Source organism: Bactrocera neohumeralis, chromosome 3 (genome assembly GCF_024586455.1).
Source record: "Bactrocera neohumeralis isolate Rockhampton chromosome 3, APGP_CSIRO_Bneo_wtdbg2-racon-allhic-juicebox.fasta_v2, whole genome shotgun sequence".
Taxonomy (NCBI): Eukaryota; Metazoa; Arthropoda; class Insecta; order Diptera; family Tephritidae; genus Bactrocera; species Bactrocera neohumeralis.
In genome coordinates this window covers 57,984,189-58,001,290 of record NC_065920.1, presented here as the reverse complement: position 1 = coordinate 58,001,290, position 17,102 = coordinate 57,984,189, and the positions used below count along the sequence as shown (strand labels likewise).

Here is a 17,102-nt window from a genome sequence, read left to right as displayed (position 1 = left end):
CGTGCGGCATTTTGACAGCAACAACAGCAATAATGACAAACAGCAAAGCCATTGTGAAAGCGTACAGCGCTAATGGCAGGAAGCACACATTTTTTAATGAATAGAATACATATATATACTTTTGTTTTATAAAGAAAATGCTTATTTTTAATAATTACTATTTTCTTGTTGCGCTCTCAGCCTGAAATTTCGAAGAGACAGCAGCGTAGCAGTCGCCGCGGCGGCATTGGCCGCAAAGTGGGAGATCTGAAGTTATGAAATACTTACTGTGCCGTTATGTGTGTGTGTATGCGCTTAACATATTTATGTATGTATGTATGTGTGTATGTGCACATTTCCTTGTCGTCGCCATGCTCAGTGTGCGCTAAATTTCTTCCACGACTGGATGCTGGCTGGTACAAATTCAAAAATATTTCGAGTGTGTTTTCGTATGGAGGCGGTGACGGTCGCGACCGCGTTAGCAATAAGTAATGTGAAGTGAAGTGAAAAAGTCGCCCAAAAATAAATGGAATACCGAAAAATAAATAAATAAATATTTTATAAAATTGCAATTAATTTATTTTACGTAATATTTTTGTGAAAAAAATTAGTGGAAGTGTTAAAAAAAACATGTGTTCGAAGTAAATACAAAATATTCATAAAAGTGCTTATGTAAATTGCTTGCATACTTTATGAATGTCTAACTAAATAACGGTTAATGGTAAAACGTCATTAAACGCTTAAGAAAAATGCGTTTTAGCAACATTTTCGTGCCGTTGTTATTGCTGATCGCCGTTAAGCTAACGCATGAATACACCAATAATGGCGATATTGAAGTGAAAGTTGGTAATGAAGCTGAGCGAAGACTGATTTACAATGAATATCTTTTTAAAAATGTTTTTTTAATATTGCGCTTGGATTGTAAAATTATGTAAATTAGTCAAAATTCTGGAAATTATACAGATCAATCATAAAAAAAAGTTTCACGGTTAGCAAGTAACAGGTCAATTGAAAAGTCCCCGCCCTACCATAATAAAGGGCATTTTTTTGGCAAAACGTATCCGAAAATTGTAAATGAAACGCATATCTTGCATATTTATTTTGTCGCCTTCAAAGTAATCCCACCGGATGTAATACATTTATACCAACTATTCTTCCAGTCCTCGAAACACTTTTAATAAGCAATTCTTTAGATGACCTTCAGCTCCTTCAGCGAATTTGGTTTTATCTCTTCGATCAACTGATAAAGGTTTCCAAGGAGCGGTGATCTAAGTTTTTCGAACAAGAAAAAGTCACATGAAGCCAAATCTGGTGAACACGGTGGTTGATCGATGGTATTCATTGCGTTTTTGGCTTTAAATTTGATTACAATCGTACTCTTTTTGAAAAAATACCAGTTTCATACCCACAAAATATCCACCAAAAGCATTCGAATGGACTCGCTAGAGATGTCGAGCTCTCTTGCCATCTCTCTAACACTTGCCTGACGATTTACAAGCATCATCTCCTTCACTTTTTTAATATTTTCATCAGTTGAAGAGATCGAAGCTCGTTCAGAACGAATCATGTCTCCAACGATATCTAGACCGTCTTTGAAAACTTTTTATCACTCGTAGGCTTGCGTTTTCGATGAAACTGAATATTCGCAACGATTTCGCACACGAAATTTGGTTATAAATACAAAATTTGAGACGGGATACACCTAAAATACCGAAGTTCAAATCGCCAACACCTCAAAATACCGACAAATCAAAAGACGGACCAACCAAAATGCCGACATGTGAAAAATATTTTACCTTGTCCGCCCTTATTTCTATCGAAGCACAGAAATATAATTCTACTGACTAAGGGTTATGATCTTGAGCGTGGCCGAAAGCCGCAGGGCATCGAACAAACAATGCCACCTTTTCTTGATTTGTCGGTATTGTGATTTGTTGGTGTTTTGATTTGTCGGTATTTTGAATGTCGGAACTCTAAATTTCGATATTTTGTTTGTCGGTATTACGTTATACACCCATTTTAGACAAATTTTTTGTTCGATATTTTTTATCCATTGTAAAAATCGCAATGCACTTCTGAGAAGAACCGACTTAATCAGCTGCTGTAAACAAACTGTTTGACTGATCGCGCTCATATTTGGCATAGTAATTAAGAACAGTTCGACCAACTTAGCAAAATAAATTTTTTTGAATATCATTTACTCGGGGAATTTAATTACAATTTCCGGGTGATTTTTTGTCACAATGTAGTTGTCTTCAAGGTTGATACACTAATTATAGCAACCCTTTAACTTTTTACCATTTGTGGTACCATCCGTCCTTTACTTCAAAATAGGTCTCAGTTTCGGAGATAAACTCTCCATTCGACGAGCATTGAGATCTGAGAACAGCAGATAGTCGCTGGTGGCCAAATGTAGAGAATACGGTGGATGTGGAAGCAATTCGTATCCCAATACATGGATTTTTGTCACTGACTTGTGACACGGTGTATTGTCCCGATGAAAAAGCACTTTCACTGTCTTCAAATGCGACCGTTTTTCGGCGATTTCGTCTTTCAAACGATCCAATAAGACAGTCAATAAAAATTATACCAAGCACATCCTGAAATATAGATGTCTTGCTAGCCGACTGTTGTGTTTTTCCACGCTTTGGAGTGGGTTCGTCGTGTGCAGTCCACCCGCATCACTGTCGATCGGACTTCCGGAAAAAATGTTGGACCATGTTGCATCGCTTGTCACATTTCGACGCAAAAGCTCGAGTTTATTATAATTGAGCATCTCCAAATCATCAACTCGTCATTGTTTTTGGTTAAAAGTGAGCTCGCGCGGCACCAACTTTGCAGAAAGCTTTCTCATATCCAAAAATTCGTGAATGATATGATGTTATGATGATGTTAGTTTATATCTTCAGTGAATGATATGATGTTATGATGATGTTAGTTTATATCTTCAGAATACCTGTTAACTTGGCCAACTTCACTTAACGCTCATCCAAAATTATTTTGTGGATTTTTTTGATATTTTCGTCGTTAACAACCTCTTTTGGGCGTCCACTGTGTTCAACATCTTCGGTGCTCATTTCACCACGTCTAAGCTTAACATACGACCCCTTTGTGGTTGATTTTGCTGGGACAGTGTCCGCAAACTCATCATCAAGCTTAGGTTTTTCTTCAACTGTATTTTCCCATTCAAAGTGGTAGTATTTTATCAACATCTTTTCTATAAATTTTTTCACAATAACTAAAGTTACTTCACTAAAAATGATATAATTCACAAATTAATGATCCTGTCAAATACTACTTGCACCTTTTGAAAGTATGGGTTAACTAAAAATCATATGTATTTAATTCTATTGGTAGCACCATCTATGTGTGGGCCGGGGACTTTTCAGTTGACCTGTTACGATGAATCAAAAACAAACTTGTAGAGAGAGATGCTTTTACTTAGAGCGGACTATTCCCTTAAACTATTTCAGCTTTCATCTTATTTATTTTTTATAAAGATTTTGATGTAAACTATTGAAGATTTTCAATATATGGTATTGGTTAGCATATGTCCATACAGGCTTTAAAATATCCTTGTAAAGTTGAACTTAGTTCTGCAAACTAAGCTGCGTTTTTCTCTCAAGCAGCCAGTAACATTTCTTTGTTTTTATATTGAGTTTCTTTGTCAAGCTGTTAATATGATTTTTCCAAATTAATCGATTTATATCGAGTCCAAGATATTTTGCAGAATCACTATAATGAATTTGTATATTATTAAAAAAAAAATATATATATCATAAAGCCGATCCGGTTCTGTTAAAATTTGGACGGCTTTCATAATTTTCTTTCACTCTCATATATGATACCTAGTAGAAGCTGTTTTCTACTGATTCAAATCATTATTTTTGGTGGCGACACTTGCCCGCAGAATGCGGCTGGCATAGCGAGAAGACTGCAGGAAATGTTTAGGCATCAGGGAAACAAAGGAGCATCTCTTGTACAAGACTACGCTGTAAGCATCTGAGGTCACCTAATACCTAGCTCCATGTGGTATCGCAAAGGCAAGGGACCAAAACTGGGCTATGCGTGACTCATTGGCCTACCGGACTAACCTAACCTAATCTTTTATTTTTTTTGTTTTAAGTATGGTGAGGCATTGAAAGCCGGATACCTCAAGTCTCTCTTACGGAACCATCTGATTAAGTATTACTTCGTAAAAATGATAAGACACTTAAGTCCACTCTATCATACGGCCTGACGGACGCTTAATATGCTCCGTATATCTCAGTTTGGTCATGATTAACGCTGCCGCTTTACTGATGGGTTTTAATTTCTCACTGGACTTATTTATTGTCTATTCACGATCTGTCTATGGGTGAACCGTCGTTTGAGTGAGGATAGCTATAATTGTTGACACATTGTAAAGCGTTTGACTAACTCCACTTTTTTGGCTCAGGATTTTGGTCGGTTTGCCTGAAGTGTATTCTAGGTGCACCTTAAATTTGCGCCTTGAGTTTAGTATTACTATCATATTTTCTTTGTGGCTGTGAATGAATCCCAAATTCCCCTATGTTGAGAGATATTCCTTCATCTACGTTCTAGTACTAGAGCTCTGTCTTGTATTCAGCCAGTTCTAAAACATTGGCGCAGTTCGTTTATGCACTCATTGCATTAGCTCCGTAGGTCATCCAGGTGTTTATCCACTTCCACCACTATAAAGTCATGCGCATATGCGTCTAATTTCATGGCTTTTGGTTGGTGTCTTCTTAGCACCCCTCAAGCATCAGGTTGCATAGAAAAAACCTAAAAAAATTGATGTGTCTCTAGATGTACATATGTATCTGGGCAAAGAGAGACAACAAAAAAACAATCCTCTTTTTAGTAATTTTTCTTCAATACTTCTCAGAGTGATTCACCTCGGTATAAAATTGAACTATATATTTTACGATATATAATCTGTTTTTATCTGGATGTTTATTCATTTTAGTGTTTCCTCAAAGCAGAAAACCTGATATTACCTTACTCACCTCAATTTCTTGCTGTTTCAGGTGTACTCTTCTTTCGCGATGAATACGAAATTGAATTGAGCTTTGATGAGGCATTCCTTGAGATAAATAATAACAAATTGTTTGGCTTAAGTTTTCAGCTGATAAAACGTTTTGTACCCAGCGATGATAGCTTCATATTGCAGCAGTTAAGTGAGTATATTAATAAAATAATAACTAGATAATAAAAAAATTGTAGAACTAACTAAAAACCAAGATAATTACTCATAAATGTCAGTTTCGTCTAAATAAAGTACAAAAGTTTTAACTAACGTGTTATCACCTTAATAACGGGTGATTTTCTTACACGTGGTTTTCAATGAGGCAATACTCTTTTCGGAGTTGGTGTCTTTAACAGCTGTTACATGGCCCGTACTTTGTTTGGTTTGTCATATGGCAGTCTGCATAACAACCTTTGGTCGCTGTGTTCAATAAACGCCAGCAGAGTCTGTAATTCGCGTAACCATGGATCGGTTTCGTACCACGTTGACCTCGTGGATAATGTACAACGTCAGAGAAGCCGTACAATGCGCACCATTGCTGCTGTGGAGTAGAGTATCGAAAAATATCCAAATAGCCATCCATTTATGAAAAAACTGCGGATGGATCTTGGTTTGCAAGCTTACAAAATCCAGCTCGTGACAGCATTGAAGTCTAACGACCATCAAGCTCGTCGCACGTTTAGTGAATGGACCTTAAACGAAATGGCCACCAAACACGATTTTCACAAGAAATTTTTATTCAGCAATAAATGGTTGAATGGATACTTTAATAAACAAAATTGTCGCATTTAGAAGGATGATAAATTTATTGGAAAAAACTGCATTATTTTTTGTAAGATTATGCCAAGACAAGTCTACGTAGATTAACCTGAGACGATTGACGCCTCCGCGTAGACTTTAGACTTTACATATCCCCACAGGAGAAAGTCTAATGGTGTGTTATCACACGATCTCGGCCAATCGACCGGCCCAAAACGTGAAATTTCTTACTTCTGCTCACAGAAGTCTTCTCTCAATAAATACTTTGGTTGATACGATGTGTGGGAAGTGGCTTCAATTTCAAGCATCAAAAACCATAATTTTTGAAGAAATGTTGACCGATGATTCCACCGGCCCACAAACCACACCAAACCGTTGTTTTTTTAATGAAATGACAGCTCTTGAATCTCTTCAGGTTTTCTTCGTCCCAAAGGCGGCAATTTTGCTTGTTTACATACCTATTGAGCCAGAAATGTGCCTCATGGTTGAACAAGATTTGGCTTGAAAACGTCGAATCTTTTTTCAAGAGTCCATAGAGGAAGCGATATCGCTTGGGAAGGTCGACCGGCTTCAGTTCTTGCACAAGCTGTATTTTGTATGCTTTTTAAGATCTCGACGTAAAATGCACCAAATCGTTCCATAAGTCAGTCCAAGTTACAGCGCCGAAACGACTCTCCATGATCTTCGTGTCTACTCTCAGCTACGGCTACTACATTTTCTTCACTGTGTGCGGAACGTGATCTATTCGATTGAACATTATCAAATAATGAATGCTGGGTCTTAAGATGGGTGTTGGTGTTGCGAATAGTACGCTCAGTAGGCCGATTATGTTGACCATAAGTTGAGCGAAACGCGAGTTGCGTCGTCAGATGACAGAAAACGTAACTCGGCGAAACACATTCTTTACAGAACGTGAGTTTTCGTAATAAAGTTGAACGATATGAAAACGTTGTTCAGGCGTAAGTCTTTCCATGATGAAATGTCAAACAATACTGAACGAAAATTAAATGACAACTTTACATGACTCAAGCGAGATCTGTCAAAAAAAGCTTTTGAAAAAAGTACCTCAGATACCTTTCATATTTAGATGTTTATTTAATATTTTAAAAAACCCAGATTTATTTCATTATTAGAGGCAACAATTTTAGTTGAAATGTTCTCAGAGCATTTTTATTAAAATTCCGTTTTTTTTTTAATTTCACATAAAATTAAAATCACTGACATATGTGTCTCTTCCAAATATTTCAGCATGTGAACTGATTTCAGATGGCGTTGTTGCTATTTTCGGACCAAGTTCAAAGACGTCTACTGGTGAGTGTTGTAAAATACGACGAAAAATATGATAAATTTACATACCACACATACATACATACACAATGGAGGACTTGCGAGCAACCTCAGCAATAAAATTGCGTCTAGTTTGTTGCAGTGCATTTTGGAAAGATAATTAAATTGCTTGTGTACAATAATCAGAAACTGGCTGAAATTAAGTAATTTCCGAGTGAATTCGCTTATTTACAAAATTTTCGTCCATCTCCTAGATATCGTTGCGGTTATAGCCAACGCCACCGGTATACCGCACATGAAATTCGACTGGAGAATAGAGTCGCCAACTCAAGATCGCCTTAATAACCGAATGACCATCAATGTGGCACCGTCAGTATCGATGATCTCAAAGGCTTACTACAGCATAATTAAATACAATTATGAGTGGCAGCAATTTACGCTTGTTTATGAAACGAAGATTGGTGAGTGAACTCAAATAACAGAACTCAATATTCAAAAAGGAACATCATTTAGGTTATTTCATAATTGAATGTAAAAAAAGCGATATAAATATGGAAAAATTACTAATTGACTAAATTAAGAATTATTAATAATATCGCTAACTAACTAAAATGAGCGCCAATAGGCTGTTAATTACTAACTAATGAAAAGAACTGCGCTGGCTTGACGATCTTGGCCAATCAAGCTCTGTTCTGATGTGAACCGTATTTCAGTGAGCACGTTCTGCATCGAACGACACAAATGTGAGTTAGAAGGGAGATTTGGGATGTTGTGTAGTTGGTAGGGTTTGCCATTCTTTACTTCTTATCTCACTAAAGACTGAGCATTGCCTTGACGTCATGCATATGTGGGTTTACCGTTGATTTACCTGAGTGGTGAGATTTCTCATATGATTTTTTTATCAGTAGTCACAAATCGATGCAAAATATATTAGGTTGTCAAATATCTCCCTTCCGCCTTTTTGTCTTTTGAATTTCGCGGCTATGTATCAAGCTCTACAGAGCTCGTATCTATCAATACTATACATCTTTGAAAGGTCTTGACAAAACCTACAAAACGACGCTATGCATGATTAGTTTGGATATTGCGTTCAACAGTAATAGACGTGTAAACATGGAGTTCACTAACGCCGAAATTCGCGCTATTCTAAAGTTTTCCTTCGTTAATGGCAAATCAGCTAGAGAAACGTTCCGTGAGATTAATAGTGTTTTGGGGGATGGTACTCTTTCACTTCGAACTGCGGAATGGTTTCGACGATTCAGAGCGGGTGAAAACGACACCATGGATTAGTCAGCCGACGAATACCGATCAAATCATGGAAAACATCGAGTTAAATCGGCATGTGGCATCTCGTGACATCGCCCAGAATATGGGAGTTAGTCACCAAACCATTTTAAACCATCTGCAGAAAGCTGGATACACAAACAAGCTTGACTTTTGGATATCGCATGATTTGACGCAAAATAACCTTCTGCACCGAAACAAAGCCTGCGATATGCTAATTGAAACGGAACGAACTCGACCCATTTTTGAAGCGGATGATAACTGGCGACGAAAAATGGATTACATACGATAACATCAAGCGAAAACGATCGTGGTCGAAGGCCGGTGAATCGTCCCAAACAGTAGCCAAGCCGGGATTGACGGCCAGGAAGGTTTTGCTGTGTGTTTGGTGGGATTGAACTCGTCAGAAGCTACCGGAGCTCGGAAGGGAGGTTTTATCGCATCCACCATATAGCCCGGACATAGTGAGTGATGATTACCAAGTGATTACCACTTGTTCCTGTCCATGGTTGAACATCAAAAGAGGCTTGTGAAAAGTGGCTGTCTTCGCAAATAAGGAGGCAGGCTTCTACGAGGGGGGTATTATGAAGTTGTCGTCTAGATCACCGTAACACTTTTTATAAATCATTGAATAAAGAGCAAAAAAGTGGAAGCGAGATATTAAATTACGTTTTTAAATCAGTATTTCTTACATGCGAAATCGTCTTTCAACGTATCTTGGCTTCAATTCATATGGCGCCTGATTTCATTGTTTTGACATGAATGCGGCTGCTTTTTAACGCTCTGAAATGGTTGCGTGTCTCTCAAATATTCTGAGAGCCCTTTTTGCGTGTTGCCAATAATCTTCATCGAGTAATGCCACCAGTTCCTCATTTTCGATGACTTTCGGAAGAGGTTTACTTTATACTAAAGGTGTGAAGAAAAACACGCTTTTAAGTGGTACAAGAAGCTCAAAGCATGCCGAGACGTGCTAAAAACGTGCCATCAACCTCTATTGAGAAATTGGCACCAAAGTTCGCCAATTTTATGCGATCACCTCTTCATTCGACAAAATTGTTACAAAACGATGGAAAACCTCTTCCCGAATATCTCCAAAAACTGGTCCGAATAATCAACAACCACGTTTTTTTAGGTCAAAACTGAGCTCGCGCGGCAAAGTCACAGCAACGGTATCTAAGGAACCGTCAACCACCCTGGATCCGCGTTTGCATTACTTCAGGGCGGCGTTTCAATTTTCTTTTCCAGAGATTTACATTTGCGCAACTGAGACCAGGTCCCGCTTTTGTTGCGCATTTCTGGATAGTTCTTTAGTTTGCTTTACTCTACAGCATGACATTGATTAAATTTATTTGGCCAACCAGGTTTTCAAATAATGTGTGTTCAGCGTTGTCTTCTTTCCAATCGTTGTGTAGGTATGACAGCTCTTCGACGTTTACCATTCTGTGAGGTACTTTTTAAAGTTTCCGTGAACGGGTAATAGCTGAGTTGTGTAAAAGTCGACTTCTCCGAAGTTACGGCTAGTCTATAAGTTCAGGTCTTCATTAGTCAGGTCGTCCATCTGCCGTGACTCTCTATCTCCCATCTTCCTTGCCACGTTGTTATTGTATCTTTCTTTATTTGTTCTTTTGCGCTCTTGTTATTTTCGGATGTTTTCTTTAGATCCCGCAGCTTTTTTCTCACCGCCACTTGGCCACTATCTCTTGCCGGTTTTCCTTTTTAAGTATATCTGCCTAGACCTCAGCTCCTTTTAATATTCCGCTGATTATGGTTGGCATTAGAAGCTTTCTCTTTCCTGCGGCGTGCTGGACTTGTGCTAGCGCGTCTTTTGTGTTTCGTACTGTAAGTACTGCTGCAATGTTGTCCGCGGAGCCGATTAAGTACGAATCGTCCGTTCAAGTTTAAGTATAGCGTCGTAGCTGATGTTCACAAATCTGCGCCTAGAATGGATTCTTGTGCTGCACCCGACGTGACCGCTATCTGTCCTGATGTTTGGTACAGCAGTTTTCTATTACTAAAGTTGTTCCACAGCTCTGAGATTGTAGGGGATTTTTCAGATTTTTTCGAGAGCCTCGATTATATCCACCCATCTAGCGATGCTGAAGGCTTTTCGGGCATTTAAAGTCACCAGCAACACTATTTTTTTGTATTTATGCCATCTACGCTGTGCGGCTTCTACACTTTCTCTGACACATTTTATAGCTAACAGAGTTGATCTGCCGGGTTTAAAGCCGTGTTGTCTAGCTGTGGCTAATTGAATTTTATTTGATAATCGGTTGTCAAAAAAAGTCTTGCAGTATTTTCGCTAGTTGGCGCTGAAAGCATGTAGTTCTAGTTTTATTCGTCGCATCGGGTCATGCTATAACTTTTCGGAAAGCTCATTTCACGCACAACGATGGTTTCAACGTTTTCGTTCTGGTGTAGAAGTGGTCGAAGATGCGTTTTCCATTTCCACCGCAACGATGGTTTTCAACGTTTTATTTCGAAGATGCGCCACGCTCGGAAGGCCTGTCGTCGAAAATTGCGATAAAATCGCTGAATTGGTCGAAAGAGACCGGCATAGTAGCAGCCGTAGCATCGGTCAAGAGCTGGGCATGAGTCATCAAAAATTCATTTCAATTTCAATAAAAAAAAAAAATCAATAAAAATACCGCAAGACTTTTTTGACAACCCATTATAAGCACATTTTTACATATGAATACTTATTAGAAAGCTTACCATCACTTATTTCTAGGACTCGCTCGCCTACAAGATCTCATGAATATCAATCCCTTGGATAGTGAACAAATAAAGATTCGTTACATTGAGGATTATAAAAGTGATTTACGTGTACTTTGGAAAGAGATTAGTGAGACCTTACATGAAAATAAAATCATACTCGATTGCGAGGCGGATTCGCTGAAAGACTTGGTGTTGATTGCAAAGGAATTCAAGATGTTGGGTTCGTTTAAGGTATACTTCCGTATACATATATGTATTCATAACTGAACCTTATGTTTCATTACATTTTTTTGTTTTTTAGTACTTGTTTTTGTCTCACTTAAATACGCACAACTCGCCATTGCAAAGCCTGTATGATTCCAGTTACAGGGCGAATATAACCTCTGTGAGATTAAAATTAGTCGATGAGAATCCTTTTCGGCGAAAGAAGATGCGCTTACGGCCAATCGATGTGAGCATGTTTAAATATATTAGCTCAGTACTTAAGTACCTTGATACTGAGTTCTGATCTCAATTGAAAGTATTTAAGAATAGAATGCGGAAAATATAACCTTAAAAATTTTCAAAAAATATTTACAGAAAATCTTTCAAAATCAAATCTTATTACCGGTATTAATGTACGACGCTGTCGTGTTATTTGCGAATGCCGCTAGAAATGTAATTACCAAAGCAAGGTCATATGCGGAACCACAAAGGCGTTGCGAGTTTGAGTTCGGTCGGCCCTGGTATATTGGTCGCCAAATTGTGCGCGAAATGAAGTCTGTAAGTCGAGGTTATTTTTAATTGATTTTTTCATATTTATACATACACATATCTCTTAATTTGTTTACAGATCTCCGAAGATGACGTTGAACCGCCTTTTAAAACGGAAAATCTTAAAATCGACGAAAACGGTCAACGCACACAATTCAACTTGGAGATCTACAAACCCACCACCAATGAAATCTTAGCTGTTTGGAAGTCGGATGGCACAATCTCACCGCCAACTTCGATTCAATTTGGCACCGGTAGTTCTTCAAATACGCCCGATTTCTCATTAGAGCGTAAAAAGTTTATAGTGACGACACGCTTCGAGGCGCCCTATTTCATGTTGAAGTGAGTTTTGTCCGATCGACTGCATTGTTGCATCGAAAAAAAATATTGTTTCCGAATAACTTTTTAGAGAGGATTATGAAAATTTGCGTGGTATGGAGCGATACGAAGGCTATGCAGTGGATTTGATACAAAAACTCGCAGATATAATGGATTTCGAATATGAATTCTTAATTGAAAGTCGTACAGGAAAGCTGAATCCGGATACAGGCGAGTGGGATGGCATGATACGGCGTTTAATTGATCATGTAATGAGTTCTTTTGTTTTTGTAATTATGAGATGCAATAAATAAATTTTTTCGATTTTCAGCAAGCACAAATTGCTATCTCTGATATAACAATTACTCAGGCACGTCGGCAGGTAGTGGATTTTACGGTGCCTTTCATGCAATTGGGTATTAGCATACTGTATTATAAAAGACCACCGGCAGCTAAGAATGAATTTGCATTTTTGGAACCCTTCGCCGAAGAGGTGTGGTACTATTTGATGTTGACACAGCTGATTATGACGTTGCTGTTTGTAATATTAGCGCGGTAAGTTCTAGTGCTAAAGAGAAACTTGTGAGTTCCGTTGCAGGCAGTAAAGCTAAACTTCAAAATTTACGCGTAACTCTTTTCCAAAAAATCCCTTAATCGTAATAATTCTTCAAAACGTTTCGAGGATAGGTACCGACAACAGCAAATAACGAACGCCTTACAAAGTGGCGTTAAATGATTAGAAAATCCTTTAAGAGCTCCACAAAAACCCTTGATCATTAGTCATAAGTTAGGTTAGATGGCTGATAAAAGATCGCACGTGCACTACTATACGTAGTCCTTTGTGAGCCCATAGAAAAGAAGAACTGCTGTGTTCGAACTTATAAACTTGTAAAACGCTTCGTAGAAAATAAACATATGCACAGGCGTTTAATTTCCATTCCCGCCAGTTCCGTGGTATGTCTGCGCTCCCAAGTGTCTCAAGTCTTGACCTCCCAAACGCGAGTTGATCAAGAAGGCCGCTTAAGTTGTTTTCACAGCTTCTGCATGTGACGTCTGGTAGGATTCTTAGCCTTACTGTGTGGACGCCAAAGCTAGGGAGTGGCTAGCCTTACAGAGAGCAAAGAGATCAGCAGATCTCTTGCGATCGATTTTGGGCCAAAAGGCTTTTGCGATAGCACATGTACCAATGGTGAGGTGCCCTTTCTTGCTAGCTTTACAGTCTCCTGCGATTCTGCTGTGGTCTGGCACTCATACCAATCTTATTACAAATACACTCGATGCTATTGATAGCGAGGTTAGGCACTCTTTGACCAGCCCTGAATGCACTGTTAATGAGTTCAAGGCTAGATGGCCGCTCTTCTATCTGAGTGGATGATCATTTCTCTGAAGGAGGCTGCACTCCGCCCCAGTAAATCTACTGCTATTTTAATGACTGCAACCTCGGCTTGAAAGACACTGCTGGAAGCTGGAGTTGATAGAGAGCTCCTAACAGTAAACCTCTCCACCAACTCTCCCACCAAGCTTTGACTCATCCGTAAAGAAGCTCGCTGCCCCTCTCCTCCAACGGCTTCTTCACACCCACAACTCCCTTGCCAGTATATGGGTAGAGATGGAGCCGCCTGAGTTCGGTTTGGCGACTCCATGATCCAGATGTTCCGGTAAGAAGTCAAAGTGAATGAGGATTGGAAAGCGAGTGTTCAGACACGTGTTCTTGTAGGAACCCAGACTCTCTGAGTCTGAAAACAACTTTCGCAGCCATAAACTCTCCAACGATGTCTACGGTCAATATGTGCAAGATGGTGTTAACTGCCATGGTTGGAGTGGACATTGGTGCACCACACATGCTGACGAGCGCCGCCCGTTAAACGTCGTCGAGTTTTTTTGCAAGTATGGTCTTTTCTAGAGCCCTTCCCCACATAAAGATGCCTTAGAAAATAATGGGCTTGGCTGTGGTGTCGTGGAGCCAGAGTACCCCTTTCAGTGAGAGCACCCACCGTTTTGCGAATTGCTTCTCTACAGCAGCGCACGGCAATCGATGCCTTTTTTGTTTTTTTTTTTTGATATTCGGCTTAGTCATAAGTTAGACCAATGACTTATTAAGTCTTAAATCCGACAAGGTTCCTCATAATTCTATTTCTTTCAAAAGTTGCGTTGAAAATATGCTCTTTACCCATTTCCTCCAGATCGAAATATATTGCTGCAATGACCCATTAAGATTCCTATAGCAGTCAAAAATAAATGAAAACTTGGAGCAATACGATTCTTTCTATCAGTCAGAATAGAACTCGCTGAATTAAGTTTTTAGTAGTTGCAGGTCGACTCGTCAGCGACGTGCCCTCGAACAATCCACGAAAACTACTAATTCATTTTCGAAATTATCACACAAGCCACAAGGTTACAAGTACATTTTTCATAGCATAAAAGGGTATTCAAAGATCTTAAACTCGATTTTGGTCTGTAAGTCTCGATTTTGGTCTGTAAGTTTATATGCCAACTATATGCTAGAACGGTCCGATTCGAACAAAATATTCGGAGACTGTAGCGATGCCTAAGATAATGATCTATGACGAATTTCGTGACGATACTTTGTCAAATAAAAAAGTTGAAAGCCTACAAGGGCTGGAGTTGGATCGGTCAGTTGGTATGGCAGTTGTATGCTATAGTAGTCTGGCATTTCAATTTTAAATCTAAAGTTGACTCTGGTACCGTTCCTGACATCACCGCTATTTATCGTGATATCTGTCTATTGTGATAAAACAGTTTTCTGTTATTAAGCATATAATTAAAGGAAGATAACTTTGGAGCTTTGGAGCAACATTTCTTATTTAAATGTTCCAATTGCAATGTATTTTTCTAGTTTCTCACATCATGAGTGGACGAATCCGAATCCAGCTGATTCCGATCCCGAAGAACTCGAAAATATATGGAATAATTCAAACTCTTTTTGGTTGATGATTGGTTCTATTATGCAACAAGGTTGCGACATACTACCGAAGTAAGTAACACACATTAAATTCCAAAAAAATAGTACTCAAAAATAGTTTTGCTCTCTACAGAGGCCCACCGATGCGCATACTCAGCAGTATGTGGTGGTTCTTCACATTGATGATGGTCAATGCTTATATCGCCAATTTGGCTGCGTCGCTAACAAACAATAAGCTGCCGAGCGAATTTGACAGTCTTGAGAGTCTTATCGATCAGGATAAGGTTAAGTATGGCACTTTAGCTGGTGGCAGTACATCGGTTTTCTTTTCCGAATCGAATGAGACTGAATACAAAAGAGCATGGAATCAAATGATCAGCTTCAAGCCATCAGCCTTCACATCGAGTAATAAGGAAGGTGTCGACCGTGTACGTAAAGGTAATGGCAGTTATGCTTTTCTCATGGAAACGACAACATTGTCGTACAATATTGAACGGGATTGTCATCTAAAACAAGTTGGTAGTCAATTTAGTGAGAAGCATTACGCTTTAGCGGTACCATTAGGTAATGTAACCAATGAATTTTTGATATTGATTGATTCAGTTGCGCAACTTTATACCAACAGGTGCTGAGTATCGTTCCAATTTGAGCGTTTCTTTGCTGCAACTCAGCGAGAAGGGTGAACTTTACAATTTAAAGCATCGCTGGTGGACTCCGACCGTTAAACCCGAATGTCCAAGTGAAGATGAAGCCGATGGTGATGAGCTCTCTATTATCGAATTGAGTGGTGTGTTTCTGGTGCTCGGCGCCGGTGTGGTGGTCTCTTTCATTATAGGATGCTGCGAGTTTTTGTGGAATGTGCAAACGGTTGCCGTGAATGAAAAGGTAGCAGCGTAGACATACACAACCATTGTGATTAATGAAATTAATGAAATATTTTTCTCCCAGACTACACCATGGCAAGCTTTTAAGGCCGAACTGTGCTTTGTGTTAAAGTTTTGGATAACCAAAAAGCCTGCGATTATTTCGGAGAGTACAAAGTCTTCAATTTCATCGAATTCCTCTTCGAAACGTTCGTTTGATCGTTCACACTCTCGTTCTCACAGTCGTGTGAGTGGTCGCTCACGGCGTACTAAATCGAAGACACGTGAACGTGAGCGTGAACGCAGTGTACTCAGTCGCCGTTACTATGACTAATATTTGAAGTATTTTTGAATACATTTGATTATTTTCCGATTTGGTTTTTCTCTTCACTTAATTTAAAATAAGTACTTAATTTTTTCTAAGTTAAATATACAATTTTAGTAAATTTGCGTAAAGTTCTTTTATATATTGGGTCTATAACTACTATATGCGTACATAGTATTATCATTCTTGAATTTGTGGATTCCATTATCAAAGGACAGTTAACTTAAAAACAACTGCGTCGGCTTGACGGCTTAGAATAAATGAAACCAATTTTGAATACCCTGTTTTGATGTGAACCGTGCTTTAATAAGGGTCTTCTGCAGCGACCGGAACAAGTGGTAGTCAGCAGTGGTAAGGTCTAGGTTGAAAGGCGTGCGAGGCAAAACTTTCCAGCCGCTGTTTTCCAAATAATTTTTACCTATCTTGCAACATGAAGCCGATCGTTTTCATGCTGGAAAATTATTGTCTCGTGTCTAGTGTAAATTCAGTGAGTTTATCGTCAATCGCTCGCTTTGCGGAGTTGTTGCATGTAGCATTCCCCATCAATAATTTCACCCGGTTTTAGGAACTCATAATACAGCATGCTCTTCTTATCTCACCAAAATAAATTGGCTGGTTTGCAGGTTTCAAATACATATAATTTTGCGTATTTAGGGTTATCGTAATCGATCTCCGAACACTCTGTGAGCTTTTCTTGTGTTTGGCAACAATATTCATTAAGTATTACGGAGGCTGCTAAATATATTTCTGTCCTAGGCAACACTAAGTGTGCACCATGACAATGCGAGCTCTCACACATCGGCTCAAACCAACGCCTTTTTGACCGGCCAAAACGTCGAATTGATGGGTCATCCGCCGTACAGC

General features: G+C 39.0%; 1 protein-coding gene across 1 annotated transcript; it reads left to right on the top strand.

Moving 5' to 3' along the window:
- The first annotated feature begins 603 nt into the window (after window positions 1–603).
- LOC126753210 (glutamate receptor ionotropic, kainate 2) lies at window positions 604–16,309 on the top strand. The gene is made up of 14 exons (XM_050464458.1): window positions 604–825; window positions 5,010–5,159; window positions 7,016–7,078; window positions 7,309–7,515; window positions 11,070–11,287; window positions 11,358–11,507; window positions 11,636–11,818; window positions 11,889–12,151; window positions 12,219–12,396; window positions 12,459–12,682; window positions 14,985–15,122; window positions 15,184–15,614; window positions 15,676–15,935; window positions 15,999–16,309. The coding sequence occupies exons 1-14, from the start codon at window positions 729–731 to the stop codon at window positions 16,245–16,247; spliced, it is 2,811 nt and encodes a 936-aa protein (XP_050320415.1). The 5' UTR covers window positions 604–728; the 3' UTR covers window positions 16,248–16,309.
- Window positions 16,310–17,102: the final 793 nt, after the last annotated feature.

What these genes read in the sequence shown, in the direction of transcription:
- LOC126753210 (XM_050464458.1), top strand. Translation starts at nt 729, where the DNA reads ATGCGTTTTAGCAACATTTTCGTGCCGTTGTTATTGCTGATCGCCGTT. An exon ending in CGATATTGAAGTGAAAGTTG is followed by an intron (nt 826 to 5,009) that starts GTAATGAAGCTG and finishes TTGCTGTTTCAG; the next exon opens with GTGTACTCTTCTTTCGCGAT. An exon ending in TACGGCGTTTAATTGATCAT is followed by an intron (nt 12,397 to 12,458) that starts GTAATGAGTTCT and finishes TTCGATTTTCAG; the next exon opens with CAAGCACAAATTGCTATCTC.